A 26,277-nucleotide genomic window follows, 5' to 3' on the forward strand; every position below is an offset into this window, starting at 1 on the left:
CCAGCCAAAGACAGTTAGTTTAGAAAAAAAATGAATTCGGTTTAATCTTCCTCATAAGAATCCAATTTTACAGGTTACCAATGTAACTTCAGAATGGAAGACAATTAACGTTTTGACTATAGTTCACTAGATATAATCCACACAATAAAATAATTTTATCATGTTATGAAGCAATCCACTGTGGCTACTGTTAGAAAAGGTGCAAATAATTAGCTTGAAAGCAATCTGTTGCCTATTTGTCATTTGCTGATTTCGGTGCAGTTTGTGAGCTGACACCAAACTGTCATGAGGTCAGGGTCCGCGTACCAGACCCCCAACGAAGGCACTCACCTGAATACCCGCTATCCACGTGTACTGGATCCAGCGTCGCACCTCCAGCTTCCTCCTCTGCATCCAGTTGCAACCAACTTTATGCGTCCCCGAATGGAGACGGCAGGGAACACGCTCAGATGGCATGGGGCGGGGGGTCCACCAAGCGGTAAGTTTAAAACCCAGGACTGAGATTTGCTCAGTGCCCAGTTATTGTGCCGAGTACTGCTGCTTCGTTTGCTATTTCTATCTTACTGGATTCCCCAGTCGAACCTGGCTATTACCTTGGACTCTGCTGACCTCCTGAAACCTGACCTAAGCAGCTCTCTTTGATCCCTGTGTACCGACCTCAGCTATTGACCCCGGACTCCCCTAAACGCCAGGAACCTGACCTTGGCTACTAAGTAGCTCTCTCTGTTTCCTGTGCACTGACTCCTGTGTCCTGCATCCCGGACTCTACGGTAACTTGCCTACATCACCCCTGACATATGAACACCATATTTTCTACAAAATGTTAACTTTTGCATATTGCTCTAGTCGAATATTCAGGAGATTACTGCTTCTGTTATTTTGAATATAGAAAGAAGTCTATTCCTCAAACTGCAATTGCATGCAAACTGGTAAAAAAGAAGTCCAATTGACAAAGTCAATAAAAACGACTCACATTCGTAAACTAGATAGAAACATAAATGCATAAATATGAAAATAAAAAAACAGGGATCCCCGGGAACCCCTACTAACCCCATCCCACGCTGCAAGATTAGAGGGAGGGATAGAAGCAAAGATTCTGTGCCAACTTTTTTTCTGAATCCCAGTTATTACATCTTATTGTAGCTTTATCTCTGATATGTACACAACTAGTAGGTAAACTTACCCTTAAGAAGGAATCCAGTACTCCATTTCCCATGTACTCCATTACAGTCATCATTGTATTACCTAGGAGCAAAGATGCCATTATTATTTGTTAGATGTGGAGATGACACAGAACAGAGAGGTAAGAAATATCAGACAATGCAACAATAAACAGAAGGAAAGTACATTTATCAGCGATAAAAGAATGAGCTGTTTAAGGCATTAAAATGACTTTTATAAAGTCTATGATACCAAGGGACATTTTAAAGAAAAACATTTTAAAGTTGCTCTGTAGGTTGACAGCTCTTAATTAACATTCTGGTAGGCTGAGCCCTGTATTTTTTGTAATAGAAATTTCAATATCTCTATTGACTGTTGTCATCAAAAATGGAATTCATTAGAAACAGTTTTGTTACGTGAAGCTAATCTATTATAATATTTTGGTATTATGTTACTATGGTATCCAGAATAATGGACCATACCTCTTGTGATGACACCTTCAAGGCGGATAATGTTGGGATGGTCAAACTGACCCATGATACTTGCTTCTGCCAAAAATGCTCTCTTCTGCTTGTCCGAGCAGCCTACCCTGAGGGTCTGGATTGCAACAGGAAGCTCTCGCTTGCTGGGAAGCTTTAAGCAACCTCGGCATATTTCACCATATTCACCTGAATGAGAACAATAATGCTTTCATCAAGCAGGATAGATATGTACTTATACATTAAAAGTGATCACTAAACATTAAATAACATATTAATTTTATGGCTTTGATAGATGGCTGTTACCTAAGGAAGGACAATGTTCTATTCTGCTTGGAAATGTTGACTTCATGACATATTAAAATGCAACATACATTATGCACAAAATTACCTTTATTTATAATATTGTAACATTTACTGTATTTTTTCTGTTTTCTTTTGTCAGAAAACGTTATATTGCTGAACATTCGTATATATGTTGATACACAGGATCAAATTAGTTACTTAAGTCTGAACCCTAAAAATACTGATGAAAAAAGAATACCTCCATGGCTCTAACTCTATTAAGTCAATAAACTAACTAAGAAACTAGGTCAAGAACGCATAGTACTAAATGTGCAACTGGGACTGTGAATGTATACATGTAATTGTATTAGTAAAAGCTATAATCCCAAATGCTCTAATATGATGTAGCGATGACATCTTTGCCTTCCATGGCCTAGATCTCCAGTACCTACTCCGTAGTATGTATGCTCAGTGATTTGAAGGTTCTCTTAATCACTGCTGTTGAGACTGTGAGTAGAGACAGAGCAATATGTGAAATACAAGTCACAGATTTTATTGCTCCCTTTGGGAAACCAAGTGTTAAACCAGAAACCTGGACAACAATTAGGCACTTGGGTCACCCTCAGCTGCTACTATTATGCCACCGATGTGGTAATACTGAGATGCCAAAACTGCTTTATGCTGCTGTAAACTGTACAGTCAGAACTTTATAAGGCTAACTGATCTGTGCAGCCCAACATAGTAATGATCTCATAAGCACCCATAGATCTTATGACTATTATATATACATATACATATTATGAGAACACCGTTGAAGATAAATTATCATCACAAACATGATTATACATAGCTAAGAACCATTGTGTCTATTGGACTCCTTACATACGCTCAGAATTGGCTAATGCCAGTTTAATTAATATAATAGAGGTATGATTAAAGTTACATAATGTGGAGAAGCGATAATAACAACTGATGATTAAAATTAAGACGGTGCATTTATTTGCTCAGATAATGAGTAAAGAGGAGCGTTATGAATGCAAATAAGAATCACAATTGATAATAGAGCACAGACAGAAATAAGAACATCTTAAAGGGCAACTACCAACAATTTTTATTTTTTGGTTATGGTCCTTGTCTATGTCATACAAGATCTTTTTATAGAAACATCGAAATTTGTATTATGTCTTAAAGTTAACTCTATCTCCAATATATTAATATATTTGAATAGGTTGGCCATGCTAATATGAAGGATCTCAGGCACTGTCATTGATTGTATCCCACTAAAGTATTTCTTCTTACAGCTCTACATAAGCTGTAAGAGAGCACTCGCACTGTAAAAGTTAAATTCTTCATATCTCTCTATATGTCATTATAAAATCCATAACCTCCCAATGAACTTATCATTGAAAAAAAAAAAAAAAAGAACGAAAAAATAAGCCCTGAAGAACTGAGCTTGAAGTTGAGGCGTGCACAAGTGATTAAAGCTTCAGGGTTGTAAGAATGGAATTAATTTGCTTTAACGTTTTCAGCGGCAAAGCGGATGAAAATCAATAAATCATTTAGTAACTTAGCATATTTCTAGACCGTGCTCTGCAAAGCCCTCTCCGAACAGATGTTAGCTTGTGATGCCTTACAGAGAGATCAGGAGCATCATTTACTGGCTGCAGGTAAATGAGAAAATAAACTAGGGAGAAAAAAATCGCAAATTGTGTAAACTATCAAAGATCAGGCATCTGTAGACCTGATTCCCCTACTTCAGGAGGGGTTATGCCCTCAGCCTGCAGGAGTAAATCTGGTGAATTGGCCAACTTACCATTAGAATGGTTTTTGCTACAGTTTTTGTGTCCAACTTTTGAGGCAAATGAAAATATCGTTTCCGTGTTACATTATCAAATAGATGTCTTATGACCGGCTGGCTTCCATTTGGATTCCTTTGGCCATTTTTTCATGGGACATGTCCTTTTTTATGATTATAATTCATAAGCATCATATTCATTCTCATATTCATACCTGGAAATACTCGGGGTTTGACCGAGAATCTCCAGGTGAAGCCATGCTTCACCACAGGCCACTTTCTCCTTTCTCTGGACAGGGGAGTGTTGTGTGGCCATGCTTATTGTCTGCCCATGTCACACTTACCCCCATTCACTTTCCAACTTCTCTCTGGCCACTAAAGGCTGTCAGGAGCTGATGGTGTCCATACATGTATCTAGCCCTGGCTCTACATGAAGCCACCGCCCAAAAAAGAGGGAAAGCTCCAGTAGTCTACTCTGGGAAATTCTCAGATATGTCCATCGTAAACTACTTATCATATACTGAATTGTCATGCAAACAGTCCACCAAGTTGGGAAAGAGGACATTTTTGTCTATGTACAGAAATAGTATGAACGCTACCAGTCATAACTTGAATAAGGGCTATTGAAATACATTTCCTCATTTAATGTCCCTATTTTCTTGTATCTTAGAATGCTTACTATGTAGCAATAACACAATAATCAATATAATAACCACAGAAAATGTGCTAATAAATTAAAAGATCAACAACCTACATTTTTTATTTCCTAAATGTTCATTAACATGAATAGCTATTCATAGGTGCCATGTTTAACAATGTACATGTAAATATTTCAATATCATTAGCTATTCACTTTTTAGTAAAAATCTAAAAAAAAAATAGAATAAACTTACGTTCATAAGTAAACTTGTTGTCTATAACATGATTCTGTAAACAGCACTACAGGTCTGTAATCTTTTTCACCCTTGCATTAACACTGTAGCTTAGACAATATGTTATCTCTATGTGAAAGCCACTTAAAGCAGCAAGAAGCTATGTTTCTCAGAGGAAAGGACCACTTCGTCACTAAAGATGGAGAGCTAGAGAGGAGATGAATATTTTGATATGCTTACTGGAGTGATAAGTTAATTTCTTATTATATCTTTAAAAGTTTCTTATGACGGATGGTTTCCAGGTTGTTGGAAGGCAGGGGGAAGTTCATACTTTCAGATTTTGTATGTAGGTTTATACCATAGAACATGCTAAATAACTACCTTCAAGTCCAGTTTGTTAGGAGCCCTCAGGGATTTGAGATTGATATTGCTGGCTAAGAATTACTGAACCTTAAAATAACACATCACTGTTATCAGAATTAAGTCTAAGATAAACCAATTAGAATCAGAACGCATTATTAGAAATATGGAGAAATTGAAACTAAATACTATCCAATAAAGTTTTTTATCTCAAAAGGATATAGGGGGTGAATTTATTTGGATTTATATAGTTTAAATTTTTTGTTTAAAAAATTTAAGAAGGAATTGGTGGACTATCTGCTACTTTAATGATATAGCTGTCCAATGTAGATGTAGCGAAGAGCTGTTGCAGGCTAACATCTCACCAATTTTGAAACAAAATCCCTACGGACTTTACTGGTTATTGCCATATATCATTGATAAACGTCAATATAAAATTTATATTCTGCAATTTTGGCAGAACGATTGAAAAAAACGTCCCATTTATATCATAAATCAGGACCAGATTGGTTTTGTTCCAGGGAGGGACTCCAGTAACAACTTGAGGAGAATAATCAATATTTTGGACTACTCTGCAAGGTGCAGGACCCTGTCCTTAGATGCTGAAAAGGTGTTTTACATGCAGCTTTTGGAGTTCTGCGCCATTATGGTTTTATATGCGAATCCTATGGCAAGAGTAGTATGAGAAGATTTATGCTATGACTGTTTGTTACTTGTAGTACATTTTGGGACAAAGGCTCTTTTTCATTGTTCAACATTTTTCAGTGTTTCTGTTTAGCTGTCGTTTTCTTCTTTCTCATTTTGTGCTCCCACACAAATTATATATAGTTTTTTCAGGACAAGCGGGGCTTTCTTTAGATAGCATTATTTTTTTTTATATCATCTAATTTACTAAAAAATTATAAAATATGGTGATCTTTTGTTAAAAAAATGTCTCTCACTTTTTTTTTTTTTTTTTTTAGAAATCTCATCTGCAAAAACTAATGAAAAAACCTGCTAAATAGATTCTACTATTTGCTGGTCATTCTGCCCCATGTGCCATTTTGGGTATCTTTGAAGCCGGCCAATGCAATTTACCCCATCAAATCATATATTTTTGAAAACTAGACACCCCAAGGTATTTCAAATGCTGGTATTTTTACCCTTTCAATGCACTAGTTCTACCATCAGCCTTTGTCAAACTTTATGGTAGTAAATCTTTTTTGTATTTTTTTCACACAAGTGAAAAAAATAATTATGCTTAGGAAGCGATTGTCGATTGCTTCGTAAACTGTTGTAGCCGGCTGCAGCGATCTTTGGTGATCAGTGCGGCGGCGGCCATTTTTTTGTGGGGAGGGCTTTGTCATTAAGGGATTAATGAATGTCACTCGACAGGGCCCCCTGTCACCCATACTATAGATTATTTCTAGCTAGCTTATATTAGATCTAATCAAGAATATTAAGGGCCTTACAATCAATACTTATAGCTTTAAAATTTCAATGTATGCAGATGACACCCTTATCACTATCACAGAACTATATCATTCAATAAAATATCTTCTAAAAGAGATAAACGAATATAGTAAAATTTCATATAAATTAAATCTTCATAAAACTATAGTTTAATATAACAATTTACTTAAGAATATGATAGATCAACTCCAGGAGAAATACCATTTAAACTTTCGAACCAAGAGTTAAATTATTTAGGAATACTCATTCCGGGGAAGATATCATGACATTTATGGAAATCAACTTTTTGAAAATGCTAAAATAAACTTTATTCCTATAAAACTAATTCCTGTAAACCAATGAATTTTAACCAATTTATGTAGAAAATAATACGTTTTCAGAATGTAGACAATTTATTGTCCCATAATATGATACAGATTTGGTTCAAAATTAAAAAAAGATTGAGCTTGGAGAATATGTTCTTAGATTCGCTAAAATTGATATATCTGACGTTGATTATGAAAGACATTTGTTTAAAATCTTGGATAGACAAGGGATTATTATGTGTTAACTTCTTGCTGATAATGAAATGAAATCTTTTGAGAATCTTAAAATCAAATGCAACCTCCATAGTTCTCAAAAACGTAATTATTTGAGAATAATAAACTGTACTGCTAACCATCTGTTTAGTAAAGATCTCAATCTTAGGGTCAAGTTGAATAAAGTTTTTGCTCCTGGTAGAATCAAAAAAGTAGTGGCAGCCTGTACTGATTGTATCAAGGGAAACAGCTTTATCAGTAATGAAGCTGTAATATTTAAATGAAAGAAAGAAAATAAATTACAAATAGACAGAGTAAACTGGCCAAAAGTCTAAAAAGCTTCAATTAAATGGGTTCATGACTTGTCTCTATTAGAGACACATTTTGAAGTTATTAACAGATGGTACTTCATACCCACTAGATGTTATTGTACTTCTGTCTTTTATTCTTGTCTAAATTAACAAAATAAAAAAATAAATCTAAAAAAAAGAATTTAGTATTTAAACATTTGGGACATCTAAACCTATACGGTAAATGTTCCACACATGTTCTCTGTTGGACCTACCTGTCCCAAGTATTCTTTCAATCTTAATGCTTGAATTGTCCAGTTCCTTTGCAAATAAGTGAACCGCTTGCATTGGATCTTCACAGGTGTCTGGGTCTATATAAGTTCTTCTTGTTGGTATTTTGACTGTAATCAAGAACAGGTTAACAATTAGCTGATTTATGCACCAGGATTAGAGTCATTTCAAAAGCATTATATTTAATAGAAGAAAACAGAAAAGTACCACCTAAACAGAAAAGGTTTACACATACACTTCCTGACCCTTCTGCTGAGAATATTATGCATTCTAACACGTAAATTGACACATCTATGGTCACCTAAAATCCTTTTAATTTGTTTAACAGATCTACACTATTCCTCCATGTATTTATTAAATGTAATTGAACAAACAACTGACAGGACTGATAAAATGTTCAAGCCTGCAATTAAATAGTTAAAACAAGTAGAATGGTGAGAGAATGTTAACAGGAGATCAATACCTGCCACTGATAACCATTATAAGGTATAATATTCTAACTTGTACTATATACTCATTATCATAATAAAGCATACAAGGTTAATTTCCAGATTATTAATGCTGAGCACCAATATCGGCTGGAACCAATTTGGTATCATTACATGAAGACATGTCATCATTACAAGGCTGGACATGTCTGTAATACTAATGTAAGGTTGCTTGGTATTATTATACATTCCTGTGCTTTCAACAGATGATAATAAAAATTGCTGAAACACAAAACATGTACATTCAATTGTTTTCTACAGTGATAACACCACTTTTAAGACTTTGCACCAGAATATTTATATACAGATCAGCCATACCATTATCACCACTGAGGGTGAAGTGACTAACACTGATAATCTTGTTATCATGACACCTGTCAGTGGGTGGGATATATTAAGCAGCAAGTGAACATTTCATCCTCAAAGTTGATGTGTTAGAAGCAGGAAAAATGTATCTGAGCGTCTTTGACAAGGGCAAAACTGTGATGGCTAGACCACTGGGTCAAAGCATCTCCAAAACTCCAGTTCTTGTGGGATGTTCCCGGTTTGCAGTGGTCCAAGTAAGTATAAGCTGTGAACCGGCGACAGATTCATGAGTGGCCAAGGCTCATTGATGCACATTGGGGGCGAAGGCTGGCCCGTGTGGTCAAATCCAACAGAGTAGCTACTGTAGCTCAAACTGCTGAAAAAGTTAATGCTGGTTCTGATAGAACGGTGTCAGAACACACAGTGCATTGCAGCTACTTGCACATGGGGCTGCGTAGCCGCAGACCAGTCAGGGTGCCCATGTTGACCCTTGTCCACTGCAGAATGGGCCTACAATGGCCATGAGCATAAGAATTGGACTACCGAGCAATGGAAGAAAGTGGACTGGTCTGATGAATCACGTTTTCTTTTACATCACATGGATGGCTGGGTGCATGTGCATTGCTGACTTGGAAAACACATAGCACCATGATGACCTATGGGAAAAAAGTAGGCCGGTGGAGGCAGAGTGATGCTTTGAGCAACCTTCTTCTGGGAAACCTTGGGTCCTGCCATGTGGATGTTACGTTAACGGGTATCACCTACCTAAGCATTGTTGAAGACCTTGTAAACCTTTCATGGTCACGGTATTCCCTGATGGCATTGGCTTCTTTCAGCAGGATAATGCTCCCTGCCACAAAGCAAAAATGGCTCAGAAATCGTTTGAGGAACACAACAAGTTGTTGATTCGGCCTCCAAGTTCGCCATATCGCTATCCAATCGAGCATCTGTGGGGTGTGCTGGAAAAACATGTCGGATAGACAGCGGCCCCACCTCAAAATTTACAAGACTTAAAGGATCTGCTGCTTAGGTCTTTGTGCCAGATCCCACAACACATCTTCAGAGGTCTAGTGGAGTCCATGCCTCAGTGTGTCAGGGCTGTATTGGTGACAAAACGGGGGCCTAGACAATATTAGGCAGGTGTTCTTTATGTTATGGTTGATTGGTGTATATGTTAAAGGTAAAACAATTGAATTCCCCCAACCTTTCACAATGTGTTGACGCATGTGGCAACAGGTGGGGATGCAGTGGGACTGAAGTCAGAAGCCAAACCTACAAGGGGGCATGGTCATTCCTGCAGCAGCTGCAGCAGCTGCACCTCCTGAATTGGTGAGCTTTCCACCAAGGCTATATGTGAGGGGTCTATTCACTAAAGGTCAGGACAGTCTGCAAGAGAGTTGTGTTTTAGTTCCTATATATCATGCAGGGCCACCCCAATAATAATGTATAGATGACTTCTTCAAAGTTTTCTCACACATTAAATTAAACATTATACATGGCTAGCTCAGCAAATCCAGCTGCGAGTGAGCAAGTTAAAACTACAACTCTCCTGCAAACTTTCCTGGCAACTCCTTTTAGTGAACAGATCCCAAAGTGATGCCTGAGTCACAAAGATCAAATTACCCTTGGTAAAGATTTTGCAACACACTCCTGCTAACACAATGGATGTGTGCTTACCTATCGAAAACTGCTCATTGCTAACAAAAATGTCTTGTGATAGCGAGGAGGCGAAGCATGATTTTCTCTGCTGTGAGAGGTGTCTAGTTCCTGTACATAATCTATCCTGTGTGATAGCAGAAATATCACCCTGATTATAGTTTGCTGTGCATGGCCAACTCCACACATTCAGGTGAAACTCATTTTCGAGCAGTTCATTCATCCGAAACCCACAATTAAGTGAAACAAATGCAAGTCCCTTGTCTGTCACCAAGCTATAGACATACACTAACAGCTAGTGATTAACAGAGCTGTGTAAGGTAGTGAATGTTAATTTTGTGTACTGTAATATTTCATATCTGATAGCATGGAGAAGACTGCAGTTAAAGATTTTCTCATTTCTACAATTGTTTATTTTTTTTTTCTACTTTGTGAACATGCCGTAAGGCCATCTTCAGCTGCTTGGAAAGAAAAATGACCACTTACAAGGAAGCAGCATTAAAAGATACACCTATGCTCCAGCATGTAAGAGCCACATTTCAAATTAAGGTCTCAGCTGTTTTCACCATCAGCGCTCTTCTTATTCTTTATCCCTAACCCTTGCCATGCACTGTAATAACCTACAAACTTTTTACAAAATATGTGATCATTTAGCCTGGTTAGTGTGTGTATATATATATATATATATATATATATATTAAAAATAGCCATTTTATAATTGTGGTTATTATTAAGAATGCACCCACAATTCAATGAGAAAACAATAGAATAAGCAAAATAATTTGATTTTGGCAAATTGGATTTACTGAACCACGTTAAAAGCAGCTATCTTCAGCTATCAAAATAATAGCAACCAATATTGATAGTTGTGCAACAAGAGCCACTTTTGTAGTCTTGAAGAGCACCTGCTGCATTAAAATGCTCAACGTCATACAGCTAAACTCAGAAGGGTAACTTAAGATTTTGGATTCAATTCAATTTGGTGCCAGTTTTCCCATCAAGTTTATTTTCAAATCTGGGTTCCATTAAGCACAATATCTCTCCAACTCTTCTTTTAGAATTTCCCAAGTTGAAGCTGTCATGCTCTGTCAGATAAAACTTACAAAAGTAGGGGCCTAGCTTGGTAGATATTTTGCTAGTTAGTGAACAGGCACTCAAATCCACTAATGTTTCCATTAATGGTTCCATTTGCTTTGCAATATCATACACAGATCCTGAAGCATATTGATGGTACTTCATTAACCAATGTTTGTGTTGAATTGCATGATCCTATGTAGTATCATCAACATACTTAGGAGCCTTCTAGAGCTAATCCTGAGACTCCTGAAACATATGGTCCATCGTGTTGTGCAGTAACTCAAACGTATTAACCAAATCACTCTAATACTTGCCCTCGATGGAAACATTGACTATGTAAAGATGCACTTAACTGAGGGTCTGACCCGGAGATTGCCGGTGGGCAGTCCTGGCCGTGTCCCGCAAGGGAAGGCTCCGGGTAGCCGGAGCCCAGAAGTTCCCAGGTATGCCCATGAAGCAGCAATCTGATCGGGTCTTGCAATGTGTAGCAATAACCCTCCCTTACTGGCACTACGTGCTGTTAGAAGTGATATCATTTCAGCAGGGACGTGGTTAATGTGTGGTAAGTGGTAAGTACTGTGTGTATGTGTGTGTACGTATATGTATTTATATATATATATATGTGTCTATGTATAGGTGTGTGTTTATGCATGTGTGCGTATATGTATGTGCATGTGTTTGTATATGTTTCTTTTGGGGGAGCAGAATAAAAGTTATAAAGTGGATGGGAATGTAAAAGGCAGGCGATCAAGAAAAAAGAAAAAAGGCAAAGAAGAGAAAAAAGTGAAGAAAATATGCCAGAAAGTGAAAGATAAGGTAAAAAAAAAGAAAAGAAGTAGAGAGGAGGAAATAATATAACAGAAGGAAAAAGATCGCAATAGACCGACATAGTAGAGAAAAAAGTGGAAAAGAGAGCTTGCTTAAAGGCAGGAAATCCAAATAAGAGTCCTTCATGTATAATTGCTGAAGGGCCAAAAGTTTGTCAATCCGGTTTTGTGTGTAGTTTGCCCCTTCACCATGGAATTAAAGCAAAACGCAGGTATGGCCATCAAGCCATTGGATCTATAAAAGGAAGGATACAATGTGTTCAGCCCTTAAACCAGATTTAAAGATGTTTATATACCATATATATATATATATATATATATATATATATATATATATATATATATATTTAAGTATCCTCCCAAAACCTGTATTCATCTAACCATACTGTATTTAAGTGAGGCATGTGAATTAACCTGTTACTTACCAGAGAGGGAAAGGAAAACATACCTCTAGCCTTGCAGTGGTTGCAAAGATTAAAAGTAGTAATCATTATTCACTCCCTGTCAGATTTGCAGTACTCAAAGTTAACCTCTTACCAGCCATCAATTCTTAACATCAAGTTGATACTTAAAGTCACATTACGCTGAATTAAAAAGGTGTTAAGCCACCTACATTTTAAGAATGTAAATATCCTGCTTTCTCCACGTGTGACAGCAAAGTCACACTCCATTGATCCCAGGGAAGGGTCTTCCCTGCTCTTAATTTATACACTTACTGCGTGAATGGTATCAACGGAGACCCATTTATCAAGGGTAATTTACAGTTCTTGCCACTAACACAGGAGCACTGGAGCATGAATTCACAAATTTAATTTATCAACTATTCATCTTTCAAAGAGTAGTGTTAATTGATACTTTAAGAAAATGTTATCACTGAAAAGAAAGTGCACTACTATGTTTTACTGTTTAAGGTGTTTACATAAGGCAAGGAATTCAGGCTCAAAGTGGGATAAGTGGGCAATCTAAATAGCAGAGTGTTCCTCTCATTTGTATTATGTACCATGTTGGGGCAGAACTGCTATCTACACGTAATCTCTATGTGTCTAACAATTTATTTTAGGTCAAACGGTTTTAATTCTATAAAACCTATTAATCTACATCCATCCATCAGGCTATAGGTCAGTCCAATTGAGATTTAGCAAACAGGTAAAGTCCCCAAAATTATTCAGATTCAATAACAGTAAAATATTGCTGGTTCTCCTTCAAGCCCTATTTTTCTCTACCTATTATAGACCCACCACAGACATGAGCCCCACAGAGGTAGAAGTTTCTGTTGCACAGAAACCCTCATGATACTGTACTCTGTGCTAACAGAGTGACAAAGGACATGGGGGCTTCTGATAGTCTAGCTTAATGATTTACTCCAGTTTAGAGACATTGCGAGTCACAATAGAGCCATGTAATAAAGTTTTGGACCATTGTGCCTACAAAGGGGCACGTAAAAAAGGTCATTACTGTGCATGTAAAATGGTATAAATAGGTAACTTCATGAGAACTTGTCACCTTGCCTAATTAAAATCACTATATTGGAACCATAATAACACCAAATCCTGTATACTTTTATATAGTTCAGTACCACAGTTCACTTCTGTACATTTTCACAGTCATGGGGATTTAGAAACATAGGCATTGCTATGAATGGCAGACTGGTTTCTATCATGAACCACTCAAGGACTACTTGCTGGTGAAATGCTTCAGGGAGCAGAGGATAGCAAACTGACATGACATATGCCAGAAATCAAATCAAGTTATCCCTTCTCACATCTGGACCATCCCTGACAAGTCCTGTCTGTGAAATCATTGTGTCTTGATAACCGAGAATGCCCAACAAAGACAAAGCCTCGTGTAGAGCGGAGAGAAATTCTGACAGTGTCTGTTCACCCTGACGAATGCTAAGAAACTCATGCTTTTCTAGGCATGCTGACTGACTGAGGTTACGTCATAGACAAGGGATGATGTCCAGATAGCTGTCGGTGAAGCTTATACTTCTGGCTTTAAACTATTGCTAAAATCCATGCCAGTTCCAGGCATGGAAAGATGGGTTTTTGGACCTGCAATACTCTAAGTGCTGTTTCTACCCAGCTATAAAATAAAACGTACATTAAACAGCATGGTCAAAAACACATTCCCTGAAATTCTGTTTTTGTTTGTAGTTTTTCTATGTTTTAGACAGATTCACGGTACTACAGTGGAAGTCACCACCGGATCTCTATATTCCTTAAGCAGTTCTAGTCATGCAGAACAGACATGGTATTTTATAAGTTGGCCCCTTTGGCACATATCTGATGCTGCGCGCATTGCATGCGGCAGTAGAAACAGCTTGTGTGCTATGTCTGGAAAGATATTGGCACACACGCAAATGAATCCACAGTCTGCTGCTGCTGCTGCAGCCAATGTGAAACAGTCTTATAGTAACTGATCTCAGCCCAAGATCAATGTAGTTTTAATGACATTTGTATGCTAAGTAAATGAGTTAAATCAGACTGACACTGAACACTGAAAGGAAAAAAATAGGATTTACAATAAATGGAAAACCATCTCCAGTACAGCAACATTATAAGGTAAAAAGGCATATTTTTTTAATATTCAAGACTATATATATATATATACTGTATATCCTTCACTGTTACTAAGGGCCATAGCCCAAGGCCTGAAAAACAGAACCAGACTGTTATTCCTTCTCCAGTTCTCTGCTATTCTGGTAGGTAGCGTTCTCCTTGCATCCTCCAAACCCAGATTTGTCTAACAGACTTCACTCCAGAAAACACATTTCCACTGCTCCAGAGTCAGCTTGCGTTATCTCACTCCAGCTGATGCTTACCATTGTACATAGTGATCTTTGGCTTGTGTGCAGCTGCTCGGCCATGGAAACCCAATTAATGAAACTCCTGAGGAACAGTGTTTGTGCTGATGTTGCTTCCAGAGCCAGTTTGGTGCTCTGTAGCGATTTTCACGTGCTACACGCGTCAGCACTCAAGAGCCCTTCTCAGTGAGTTCACGTACTCCACTGCTTCATGGCACTTACAGTGGTCAGGGGCCGATTTAGCAGGGCAGAAATTTCACAAACTGACTTGTGGCAAAGGTGACATCCTATGATCGAGCCACATTATAGGTTACTGAGCTCTTTAGTACATCCCATTCTATTGCCAACGTATATCTATAGAGATAGCTGCCCATGTGCTTCATTTTATACACCTGTTAGCAAAGGGTTTGGCTGAAACTCAATAATTAGGAGGGGTGTCCACATACTTTTGGTCATATAGTACATATGTGTGTGTATATTTAGTGAGGGAATTGAAACATGCATAGGATAGGTATAAAAGTAGTGATTAAAGTCTCAGTCTTTACACAAGGAAAGGTGCGGCAGACTAGATGAGCTACTGTGAAATTTTACGTTTTCAAATAATAATAAAAAAATCAAAAGAAGACTTGAATTTACTCACAATGGAAATACAGTTCTTCATCTCCATCTTGACTTGCCTTACTGTAACCACATTGCCTGCAAAAATAAGAAACAAATAATAACCCGAATATCGTAAACAGGAGGCTAATTAAAGGGACAGTCTAATGTCCCTGACATCCCTACAATAGAACTTCAAATTAAAGTTTCCGATCCCTTTAAAGTACATCACAGGCAAGATACAAATTAGTCGACAATCTGTGATATGACATAGATATAGATAGATATAGATAGATATAGATAGACATAGATATGACCCAGTTCACCAGCGCTTATGAAACACTGGTGTTCTGGCAGCTGATCTGAAACCAGTGCAGTAGGAGGGCTGCAGTAGAAACCCTCAGACATAGATTTTTTTCTTAAAGCATAATTTATCTATATGTATCATATAACTGTTTTTTTAAAAAAATAGATTGTGTATTTGTGATTTATTCCACAACACGTTTAAATGATTTCAGGGAAAAGCATCTTGGGTTATTTCTCAGAATTACTTTTAAGTATAAATCCAGACACCATGACCTTTATTTGTCAGCATGAGCAAATCTAATGGTACTCACAGTGTGCCAAAACATGTCTGTTATTAATTCAGTGCTTCTTTTTTGTCTCTAGTTACCATAATTCCGAGCGATTATACCTTGGAACATTCTTGTAGACATGGAGCCGTAAAATCTAGTTATGGTTCTTTATGGGTTGTTGTGGAGCCCAGTCCTGCCTTGAAAACCCCATTGGTAGTAGTGTATTGCAACATCATTGGTTGCCCTGCTCCGTTCTAACAGTCTGCGGTTTGCTTTTCTCAATGTGAAAAGGCTAGATAAATGCTGAATTAGATTTCTACCTACTACTGATATTTATGTTTCCAGCATTTTTAAGGTCCTTCAAAGTATTGGTGTTTTTATTGGATTTTTAGTATCTATTTACTGGGTATGCATTCATTCATTGCTTGTTTAAACATAGCCAGCAATTACAGGTTAAGTACTTTGATCCCTATGTGCTTTGTATTGCTGTGATCACAAATGACATCTATGACATATGGATTACACTTCAAATTACATCATTGATCAGAAATATGATGTCTGGCTGTTTTAAGTTATTTTTCAAATTTCCATAGTTGTTTCAAAATCTAGAAACTAAAAAAAAAGAAATCAGAAAAAAATACTACATACAATTGGAGGAGAAAAAGCATCACTGATTTAACCTGATAACCCTATACTAGGGATATTTTAAAGAAAGGAAATATTTAATCCTATAATTATCTCTACTAACTAGTGGTTTATATATATTATATATATTTATTAAGTATTCTAGTTACTACAATTTTCAATGCGACCTTCAGTTTTGTACATTACTAGCAGTACTAGAAACCAATTTTTTTGCAAAATACAGCAACAGGGGCACAAAAGTAACCCAAGTAATGCAAAATGCAAATTTACTTCTCATATACTCTTTAGCAATATAGCATAAGCACTTCCACAGGGCCAACATGCTTAGTTTAGGCACTGGGATATGACATCATTTTCCAGCGCTCAGATATAGACAACGTGTGAGGACCTTGAGGGAGCAGAAGTGCTGGAACCAGCATATGTCAGTGCACAGGGTTAAAATGTGTGTGTGTCAGTATACAGGGTCACAATAAGTGTGTTGGGGTGGCAGTGTACAAATGAAGCAGTGTCCAGTGTTAGACTGTATGTGTCAGTATATAGTGTGTGTAAGGGGAGTGTCAATGCACTGTGTTGCAATGGGTGTATTTGTGTTAGCGTACAATACTAGAGCATGTGGGGTGTTAGAATGAGTGTGTAGGGGGTGCCAGTGTACAATGTTAAACTGTGTGTGTGTCAGTGTACAGTTTTCAGGTGTGTCTTTTTAGGGAGTGTCAGTGTTAAACTGTGCTGGGTTTAGTGTATGGTGCTGGAGTGAGTGTGTGTTAGCGTACAGTGCAATGTGCAGTGTATGCTGTAAGAGTGAGTGTGTATAGGGGTGTCAGTGTATAGTGTTAGAATGAGCGTGTGGTGGAGTGTCACCAACCCAACCCAGGGCACCAGTGAAATGAAGGCCATTAAAACAAAGTTGAATCCAGGTGGAAACATTTGGGATTGACCAGATCATATAATGTTGAGTGCCCACACAATTGTAGCACTACTACACTGAAGAATAGGCTGAAGCAGGGTAAGTGAGTGGCATTAATCTGTTTGAATGTATGTCTGGGTATGATAGTGTGTGTCTCTGTATGTTATTGTGGACATGTGTTTTTCTGAATATGTTAGTGTGTATCTGGGTATGTGATTGTGTGTACATGTGTGCGTGTGTGGGTATATTAATGTTTGTGTGACTAATGTTAGTGTTTGTGTGATGATACGTTAGTGTAGACATGTGTTTGGATATAGTACATCAATTTCAACCCTTCTACCTAACCTTCCTACTCTTGATCCAAAAGAAGGCATTATTTTACATTGATTAATTACGGACTTCTTGTGGGTAATTTTAATTACCCTTCAGCATACCAAGACATTTAGAACAAGGCTATGTTTCCAACGTTGTGGCAACAATTTGGAGAAGGCCCTTTTCTACTACTTACTGTATGTGTATGTAAGTATGTTAGTGTGTGGAACTATTTTACCTCATGTGTGTAAGTATGTTACTGTGTGTAAATACATATGTTAGTGTGTGGGTAGGCATTAAGCCTGTACTGAACCCCAATAGTTTTTATGGCGGCCCTGACAGCAGCCTTCAGAAACTTGAATTACATAGATACCTATAGCTTGATGGAATAAATCTAATTTCTTTATTGCAGTGTATGTGAGAATCGCTATTTAACTATTTTTTATAGATTTATCCGTAGTATTGAATCCAGTCCCCAGTGTCATTTGATAATTCCCAAATATTATATATGTTCACTGTGCATTTTGATGGGTGGATTTCTAGCGGTTCTTTGGAAATTCACCCCATGTTTTACTGCTTTTTTATACTACACAAATGCCCTTGTTGTGTATGTATATATATATATATATATATATATATATGTGCTTTGATATCCTAATTTATACATAATATCTCGGATTAACCTCTAATTTTCCTTTTTTTTATTGTAACACCGCCCAGTGGCTCTTACCTCCTCCATATCATAAGCCCAATCACCATGGACAGCAGCACGATAAATCCAGCCACAGATACAACCACTATAATAATGAGAGGATTCTGCTCACTGGATGCCAGGGCCACTGCAAAAAAGGGTAAAAGTAAGAAGAATGGGAATAAAGCTTAAAGGATTAATTAGAAAAGTTCACACAGTATACATCTGGTAAGGAGGTACTCATACAGATAAATAATCTTTTATAAGGAAACCTGCATCCCAAAGGTAGATATTAATGTGTCCTTGCAATATATGGCCCCAAGCTATTATTTAACCACATCTCTTATGATCCTCCGAGGATCAGGAGAATTGTAGTTCAGTAGGAGCCAATGGTCTATATCTCATCAGACATACAATAACAAGTATTTAACCACATATATGATATACATCCATACTTCTAAAGTGTCAGTGCTAGTAGGGCATACACTAATACTAATTTATTTCTTCTTCCACACAGCCCATTTTCTGCATGTTGCAATCACATCATATTCCTGACCCCAATTTACTTGGTGAAAGTATATCTCAAACATGATGCCGCTGAAATATTAAAATGAAACCTTTTGGCTTTCTAGATTGCATATTCTCTGTATTCTATAAAATGACATTACGGAAATATTCCTGTTTATCACTGGGGCATATTAAAATGATGACATATGAATGGTGTTCCTACTCATTAATTTTCTCCCACCCAATGTTTGCATGCACACACTCCAGGCAGCTACACTTTTTTTTTTTCCATAACATTTTTATTGGATTCAATTCATTCTGAAAATGTCTCTTATGCAGTAAACGGATGCAATTTAAGGCCCCGTTAAGCACAATCTGTAAAAATTCATACTGAGCAAGCTATCATTCCAGGCTTTCATTTATAACAGTGGTGTCTGTTTAAATGGAAATCATCCACTTTTCAGAACACAGTATTTTTGTCATGCGTGCCACTGTCATGCTCCAGATTCTTGACAAACTGTGTGAGCTCTGTATCATGTCTTTATAGGCTTTGCAACCTTTAAATGAATTGAAATGAGAGGTCTCCAAAGGCATAGGATTTCACAGCAGATAAAACTATGCAGCCTATCCATTCTGTCCCACCAGAAAAAAAAAAAACTCTGACTTTTTGATAATTTAGCATTGATCGTTGATATTCAACAAAACATGCTTTGAAAAGCCCACCACATTCTTCATTTTGACCCTGGCTTTTGTGGCAGAATGTGGCAGGAACACAATACCACATTGCGTTAAGGTATAGAGATATCAGTTCACTAATTCCGTGGTGATGCTCACACTGTGCAATTGCAAAATCTGTTTCCCGCTGAAATCAGGACACTAAATGGATATTTAACCCCTTAAAAAGTTATCTACAAAACCAAAAGAAAATCTAATAATAAAAGACCTAAACCTGAGCACACTACCTTATGTTACACTTGCTCTCGCAAAGGCAATATTTTTCTATGAACGCCTGTTTTAAATATATGGCCAAGTGATCCCCTACGTGTTTAAAAAATATGTAAATTGGCAGTTTTGCTAATAAAACATACACTTACACTCTCCCAGCGTTTCCACCTCAATACTGGGGCTGTAGCTTCCAAAATCTTGAGAGGAAGATGTGCGGATTTGGAACACATACACCGTGCCAGGTTTTAGGTTATTCACAGTCACTGCTGTCAGTGGTGTTTTTAAAGTGGAGTAACTCTGATCCCTTTGATCCTGTGGGGGAACAAATGTGACAGGTTCAAAACTACTGAAATGATGTGAATTGACCTTAAATTCCATGTTGGCATCATCTGCTGTTCTGGTTGGTTGCATTGGTTCATGTATACTATACTAGTCAGCAAATATGCTGCGACTGGATACATAAACCAATGAACCAATGCCAAGATATATTGGCAACTATAAATACAATTATATATTGTATATATATATATATATGTATACATATATCAAACTAAAAATACAAACACATTCACTGAATAAATACATTTAAAGAGTGAACAAATTATTTATTCAATTTATATACACACATTTGTCCATTGACAAAATTATATACTCATACCTGCAAAACATTCAATAGAGTTCATTCTAGGAACTGAGGAGGTTGATCTTCAGACCAGTTACTTACCAATGTTTTTAATCTGTCTGTGAAATACATTTCACCAATTCCTTCTACCTACTCATCACAAGCTCCCTATATGTTCCTGAAACCCAGTTCTGTACCCTGTGCACCTACTTTTTCACCTCACATTTTGCAAATTATGTTTTTAAGATATAGCATCTGCCAAATCTATTTCCGTTAACAGTGAATCCTATGTCTCCATTGCCGTTACTATTCCTTCAGACTGGCATAAAGTTGTGCTGACCTTGTCTTTGACCTTGACCCATAGCGCTGTTCAAGAATAAGAAAACTCGTAGTTAAACTACCTTGCTTTTGTAAATAAAAATAATTTTAACATTTCGTGCTAACAGGAAAATGGTATTTTGATGGATTTTAATTTCCATTTGTCGGAGATAAGCAAAATAAAACATATAGATCTTTCATTATTCTTGTAGGTAAATTTAATCTTCCAGCTATTCCAGAACTGTCCTCTTTGTTCCGTTTCTGCAGGCACTGATACATGCGATATATTATGGAATGTACAATCCAGAATTGTGCACTGCCCAAGACTTCAGTTAGTCGGCCAGAGTGGCACTTCAGTTTTAGGAGGTGAGTTGTGACTAAGGGGACAAGCTATACTTTAATATAATATAATAATATATTATTTTAATAAGAGAAGGAAAGAAGGATTTAGGTGTCAAAAAGGGACTGCTTCTCCTAAAATGAAATACTTGGTAGATATGGAATTGTGGAAAAGTATGTTTACATCGTTCACAGTTCTGAGTATAGCAGGTATGTAACCTATATTTTTCAATAATTTTGCAGTGTGTCAGATGATAGCCTGTTAAGCACTGTAAATGGAGTCTTGGGAGTCATTTACTTTTTTTAATTCTGCATTTAAACTCCCTCCCTTCTCTTTTCCATTTCCTTGCTGATCTTTTGCCAGAGTCAGAGATTGCATAATTTTAATTAAATTATCTTGTGGTTAAAGAAATCGAATAATTAATATCACTTTTTTTTTTTTTGCGGCCTATGCTGGTTAAGATTACATTTAAACATTACATCTTATTTAAAAACACTTTATGATAGTCATCTTTGTTAAACACATGAAATATTTTTTCTAAACAATGAAAGCTACAGGTCCTTGTCTCCTGTCGTTTTTGTTAATGTAAAAATCCATGACATTTCACCCCAAGCTTAACACTGAGGATAGTCAAATCATTATTGATTCTTTCAACTACCATAGCAGCCTCTTGCAATTAATCACTACTGACAATACTAATATGTATTGGTAAAAGAAATGCACACTATATCAAGGAAAAGTACAGAATGATATATACATTTCATAGCTTTTTTTATTAGCGTACATTTTCCTAAATAACTTTAGATCTAGACTTTTGTGCAATATATGATATTTCTTTTTGTTGACTGCGTAGGAATGTTTCCTGAACACATTTGACAAATGGTGGCACTTTGGTCCTTCTAAGGATATAGTTCACTAAAATGTTAGTGTGTAGGCTAGTAGAAACATCCCAACTTACCTACCTAATGATCCAACCACAGTTTCTACTGCAAGAAAAGCTGAGGTAGACCTGCATAATGCATGGTTAGATCAATTAAACTCCACTGCTCTAACTATGTAACATGCAGGGGCCACTCATCTTTTATTGCAAGAAAAAAACACCCTTCAAAATGTATGAGAATTTTTAGCGTTTGACCCATGGAATAGTCAATACTGAGAGACATTTACAGCTGGTATGGTTGGCCACAAGTCTCAGGACTGCTTTTTTACAACTTTGCATATACTAATCTGCCAATTCATGGTTCTTTCCACAACACAGATTTCTGGTAGAAGGCAAGTGTTTTGAAGTACAGAAGAGGATCTTCTGTCCGGACCATGTCTTAAACTGGACCTCCATGCAAGTTGCGTCACATACTTCTAGTTGGGAAACCACCTTCGTAATAATGTTTCCTCTGTAGCATGTTAATACCATAATTTAAGTACAAATAGATATTAATGGTAAAAGTATTTACAAGAGATAGGATGATAATTAGGGGGAGGGGAAAAAAAAGCGGACCGGACAATCTTTATTCACCACCACCCCCAGCTACTATATGAATTTTATTTTATCTTTCTATAGCAAAGTATAGGGTATTGTTGTTTTACAAGTACAAGATGAGGGAGATGAGAAAATGAAATAATTACCATATCATTTTCTTTTTAATATAGCCAAGTATTTCCAGTCTTATGTCTAAGAGACTTACACAATACAAAAAAACAATGCCTGGGTATATGATATATGGTACATCAAGGACAGCAGCATTTCGTCCTGAATAATTTAAGAACACTGTAAGGTGAATTGTATAGTACAAATTTATTGTAACAAGCTACAGGAAGATGGGATATTTATAAAGATACAAAGCAAAAGAGATCTGTGGTTCTATTATACATTTATTTCCAACAAAGACTTTTCAGCTTTGCTTATCTCGACTGATTTGTAATCTGCTCAAAGCACCATCCATAATTAATAGCATCTCACGGCCAACAAGATGTGACATCTCTGTAGCTCCATTTGTAATTTATTTGGTGACCCTGGCAGAAGCGGGATGGGACCTCTCTCAAGTGAAAACTGATAAAACCAAAAGAGGTATAAGATTGCCTGTAATCTCGGCAACCATACTCCGCTTGTCTCATGCCCTATATCAAACCGGTGCAAATTACTCTGATTACTTCACCCAGTAAATCCGTCTACTCAGCAACTTTCAGTTGGAACCTTCAGACTGGATGAGTTCTTAGACACTTTTGCAAGTTATACATCCATAATGCATAATACAGGGCTGTGCTTTAACTACCATGGCTGAGCAAAGTGCATATTCCATAAATGTCAATGACAATCTGTCACCTAAAAAAGAAGAGGATTCTCTGAACATAAAGATAACTATGTTGTGTTAACATATCACACCTTTTTGTATACAAAGAGCTTTCAACCTACTTGTTGTAAGAGTTTTGGAACTTTAAGCACCCATCTAATTTCCCACTATTTCCTTTTTTTTCTCTATGAGCGAATCAAACTTTGATTAGATGCATTCTCAAACACATTGTTGTATTGCAATTCTTTCTATTTGCAATTACGTAAAATTGTTATATGGTTTACAAAAATGTAAACGTGACATAAAGGCAGTCTGATCATAATGTCACTGATTTTTTTACATTACATTTATTTATAAAGCGCCGGTAGATTCCGCAGCGCTTTAGTTGTCAGTGTCACGATAAAATCCATTAAAAAGACATATAGGTATTGTATAGTATATTGTCTTGTAGGAGCATAACCTTTAGGCATGTAGGAAAATCATGTATGTCTACACAGTAATGTCATGTACTCTGAGCTACTAGCTACTAAATGACTGATTGGTGAGCCTATGTGACAACAAAAACAGATGGACTAGATTGTGAGGTTGCCTTGAGTTATTAAACCATCTTAGAAGCTACTCTGACTGTAGACTTGTAATATTACATACAGTGGATATAAAAAATCTACACACCACTGTTAAAATGCCAGGTTCTTGTGATGTTAAAGAATGAGACAAAGATAAATCATGTCAGAACTTTTTCCACCTTTAATGTGACCTATAACGTGAACAATTCAATTGCTAAAAAACCTGAAATCTTTGAGGGGGGAAAACAAACTCACAATAACCTGGTTGTATAAGTGTGCACACCCTCTTATAACCAGGGCTGTGGCTGTGTTCAGAATTAACCAATCACATTTAAACTCATGTTAAATAGAAGTCATTAATCTGATTAATCACACATAAAGTTGAGCTGTTCTAAGCTTCCAAAGCATCAGAGGGATCTCATTGTTGAAAGATATCAGTCAGGAGGAGGGTACAAAAGAATTTCCAAAGCATTAGATATACCATGGAACACAGTGAAGACAGTCATCATCAAGTGGAAAATATGGCACAACAGAGACATTACCGAGAACTAGAAGTCCCTCCAAAACTGATGAAAAGACGAGAAGAGAACTGGTCAGGGAGGATTACAAGAGGCCTACTCCGACATTAAAGGAACTGCAGGAATTTCTGGCAAGTACTGGCTGTTTGCTACATGTGACAACAATCTCCCGTATTCTTCATATGAATGGGCTATGGGGTAGGGCGTCAGGAAGGAAGCCTTTTCTTACAAAGAAAAACATCCAAGCCCGGCTGAAGTTTGCAAAAACAAACATCAAGTCCCCCAAAAGCACATGGGAAAATGTGTTATGGTCTGATGAAACCAAGGTTGAACTTTTTGGTCATAATTCCAAAAGGTATGTTTGGCGCAAAAACAACACTGCACATCACACAAAGAACACCATACCCACAGTGAAGCATGGTGGTGGCAGCATCATGCTTTGGGGCTGTTTTTCTTCAGCTGGAACCGGGGCCTCAGTCAGGGTGGAGGGAATTATGAACAGCTCCAAATACCAGGCAATTTTGGCAAAAAAACTTCAGGCATCTGTTAGGAAGCTGAAGATGAAGTTGACCTTTCAGCACTACAACTACCCAAAGCACACATACAAATCCACAAAAGCATGGCTTCACCAGAAGAAGATTAACGTTTTGGAATTGCCCAGCCAGAGCCCAGACCTGAATCCAATTGAACATCCGTGGGGTGATCTGAAGAGGGCTGAGCACAGGAGATATCCTCGCAATCTGACAGACTTGGAGCGCTTTTGCAAATCAGCTTGTTTTGCAATTGAATTGATCACGTTATAGGTCACATTAAAGGTGGAAAAAGTTCTGACATGATTTATCTTTGTCTCATTTTTTAACATCACAAGAACCTGGCATTTTAACAGGGGTGTGTAGACTTTTATATCCACTTTATATACAGTATACTGTGTTTATACATAGTGACAAAGAATGTTATATACATCTAGCTATTAGTTCAAGGAATGTATCACTCGTTTGTTGAGTGATAGATCAATAGCAGTATTGCTTTAAAACGTGTAATATTGGTAGATATACATATCTAAACCCTAAGCTTGGCTTTGTGGTATGAATTATCTTGCTAACTTTCAGTACTGCAGTACTCCAGGTAAAACAAAAGGCACTACCCAGTTTTTGGGCATCACTTAGCGTCGCACAGGCTTAGATTACCTTTTGCGCACTACTGCACATTAAGGGCTGATGCATGCTGAGAAGTGCCATTGAACCTCTAGCTGGGCAGGCAGGTAAATAAACTGTTGTCTTTGAACTATAACTATTATCAGGTTTTTATTCCTCCCAAGACAAACCAAGGGGGATCAATCAACATCTGACGTTTCTTACTCCTAATACTTAAAGAGCCAGCACACTAAATAAATATGGATTAGAGGGGAAAAAAATAACAAAGACAACCTCTCCCTTTCCGTCTATCCCTATAGGTTCATGGTTATTAGAGAAAGGGGAGGCTTTAGAGGTGAAAATAAGAAAACAGTATAATGCATGATGGATGATAATAAGCTTTAAAGCATGTGTATAACATGTATGTGAATGTGCATATTTTATGTTAATCTAATGAAGAAACTCAGTGATTTAGACAGTGAGAAGTGAAACAATATTGTGAAAATGTGTATGCTATGATTTATTGAAATATGATTAATGGCTAGCATTTCACAGCAGGATGCATCATTTAGTGCTTATGCAGAAGATACGTAGAGTACGACAAAGCTAATTTACAAATGCGGGTTCTACTAGCAATGTTGTAATAAAGAGGACAC

General features: G+C 37.1%; 1 protein-coding gene across 1 annotated transcript in view; it reads right to left on the minus strand.

Moving 5' to 3' along the window:
• LOC128473688 (ephrin type-A receptor 7-like) overlaps positions 1-26,277 on the minus strand; it is a 90,629-nt gene that overhangs the window by 14,815 nt on the left and 49,537 nt on the right. Inside the window, exons 6-11 of the mRNA XM_053455939.1 lie at positions 19,980-20,148; positions 18,424-18,532; positions 15,301-15,356; positions 7,488-7,613; positions 1,644-1,829; positions 1,184-1,245 (exon numbers count right to left, since the gene is read on the minus strand). Coding sequence (XP_053311914.1) covers positions 1,184-1,245; positions 1,644-1,829; positions 7,488-7,613; positions 15,301-15,356; positions 18,424-18,532; positions 19,980-20,148 — 708 coding nt within the window. The remainder of the gene's footprint in view (positions 1-1,183; positions 1,246-1,643; positions 1,830-7,487; positions 7,614-15,300; positions 15,357-18,423; positions 18,533-19,979; positions 20,149-26,277) is intronic.

The sequence above is a fragment of the Spea bombifrons genome, chromosome 2 (genome assembly GCF_027358695.1).
Source record: "Spea bombifrons isolate aSpeBom1 chromosome 2, aSpeBom1.2.pri, whole genome shotgun sequence".
Lineage (NCBI taxonomy): Eukaryota > Metazoa > Chordata > Amphibia > Anura > Pelobatidae > Spea > Spea bombifrons.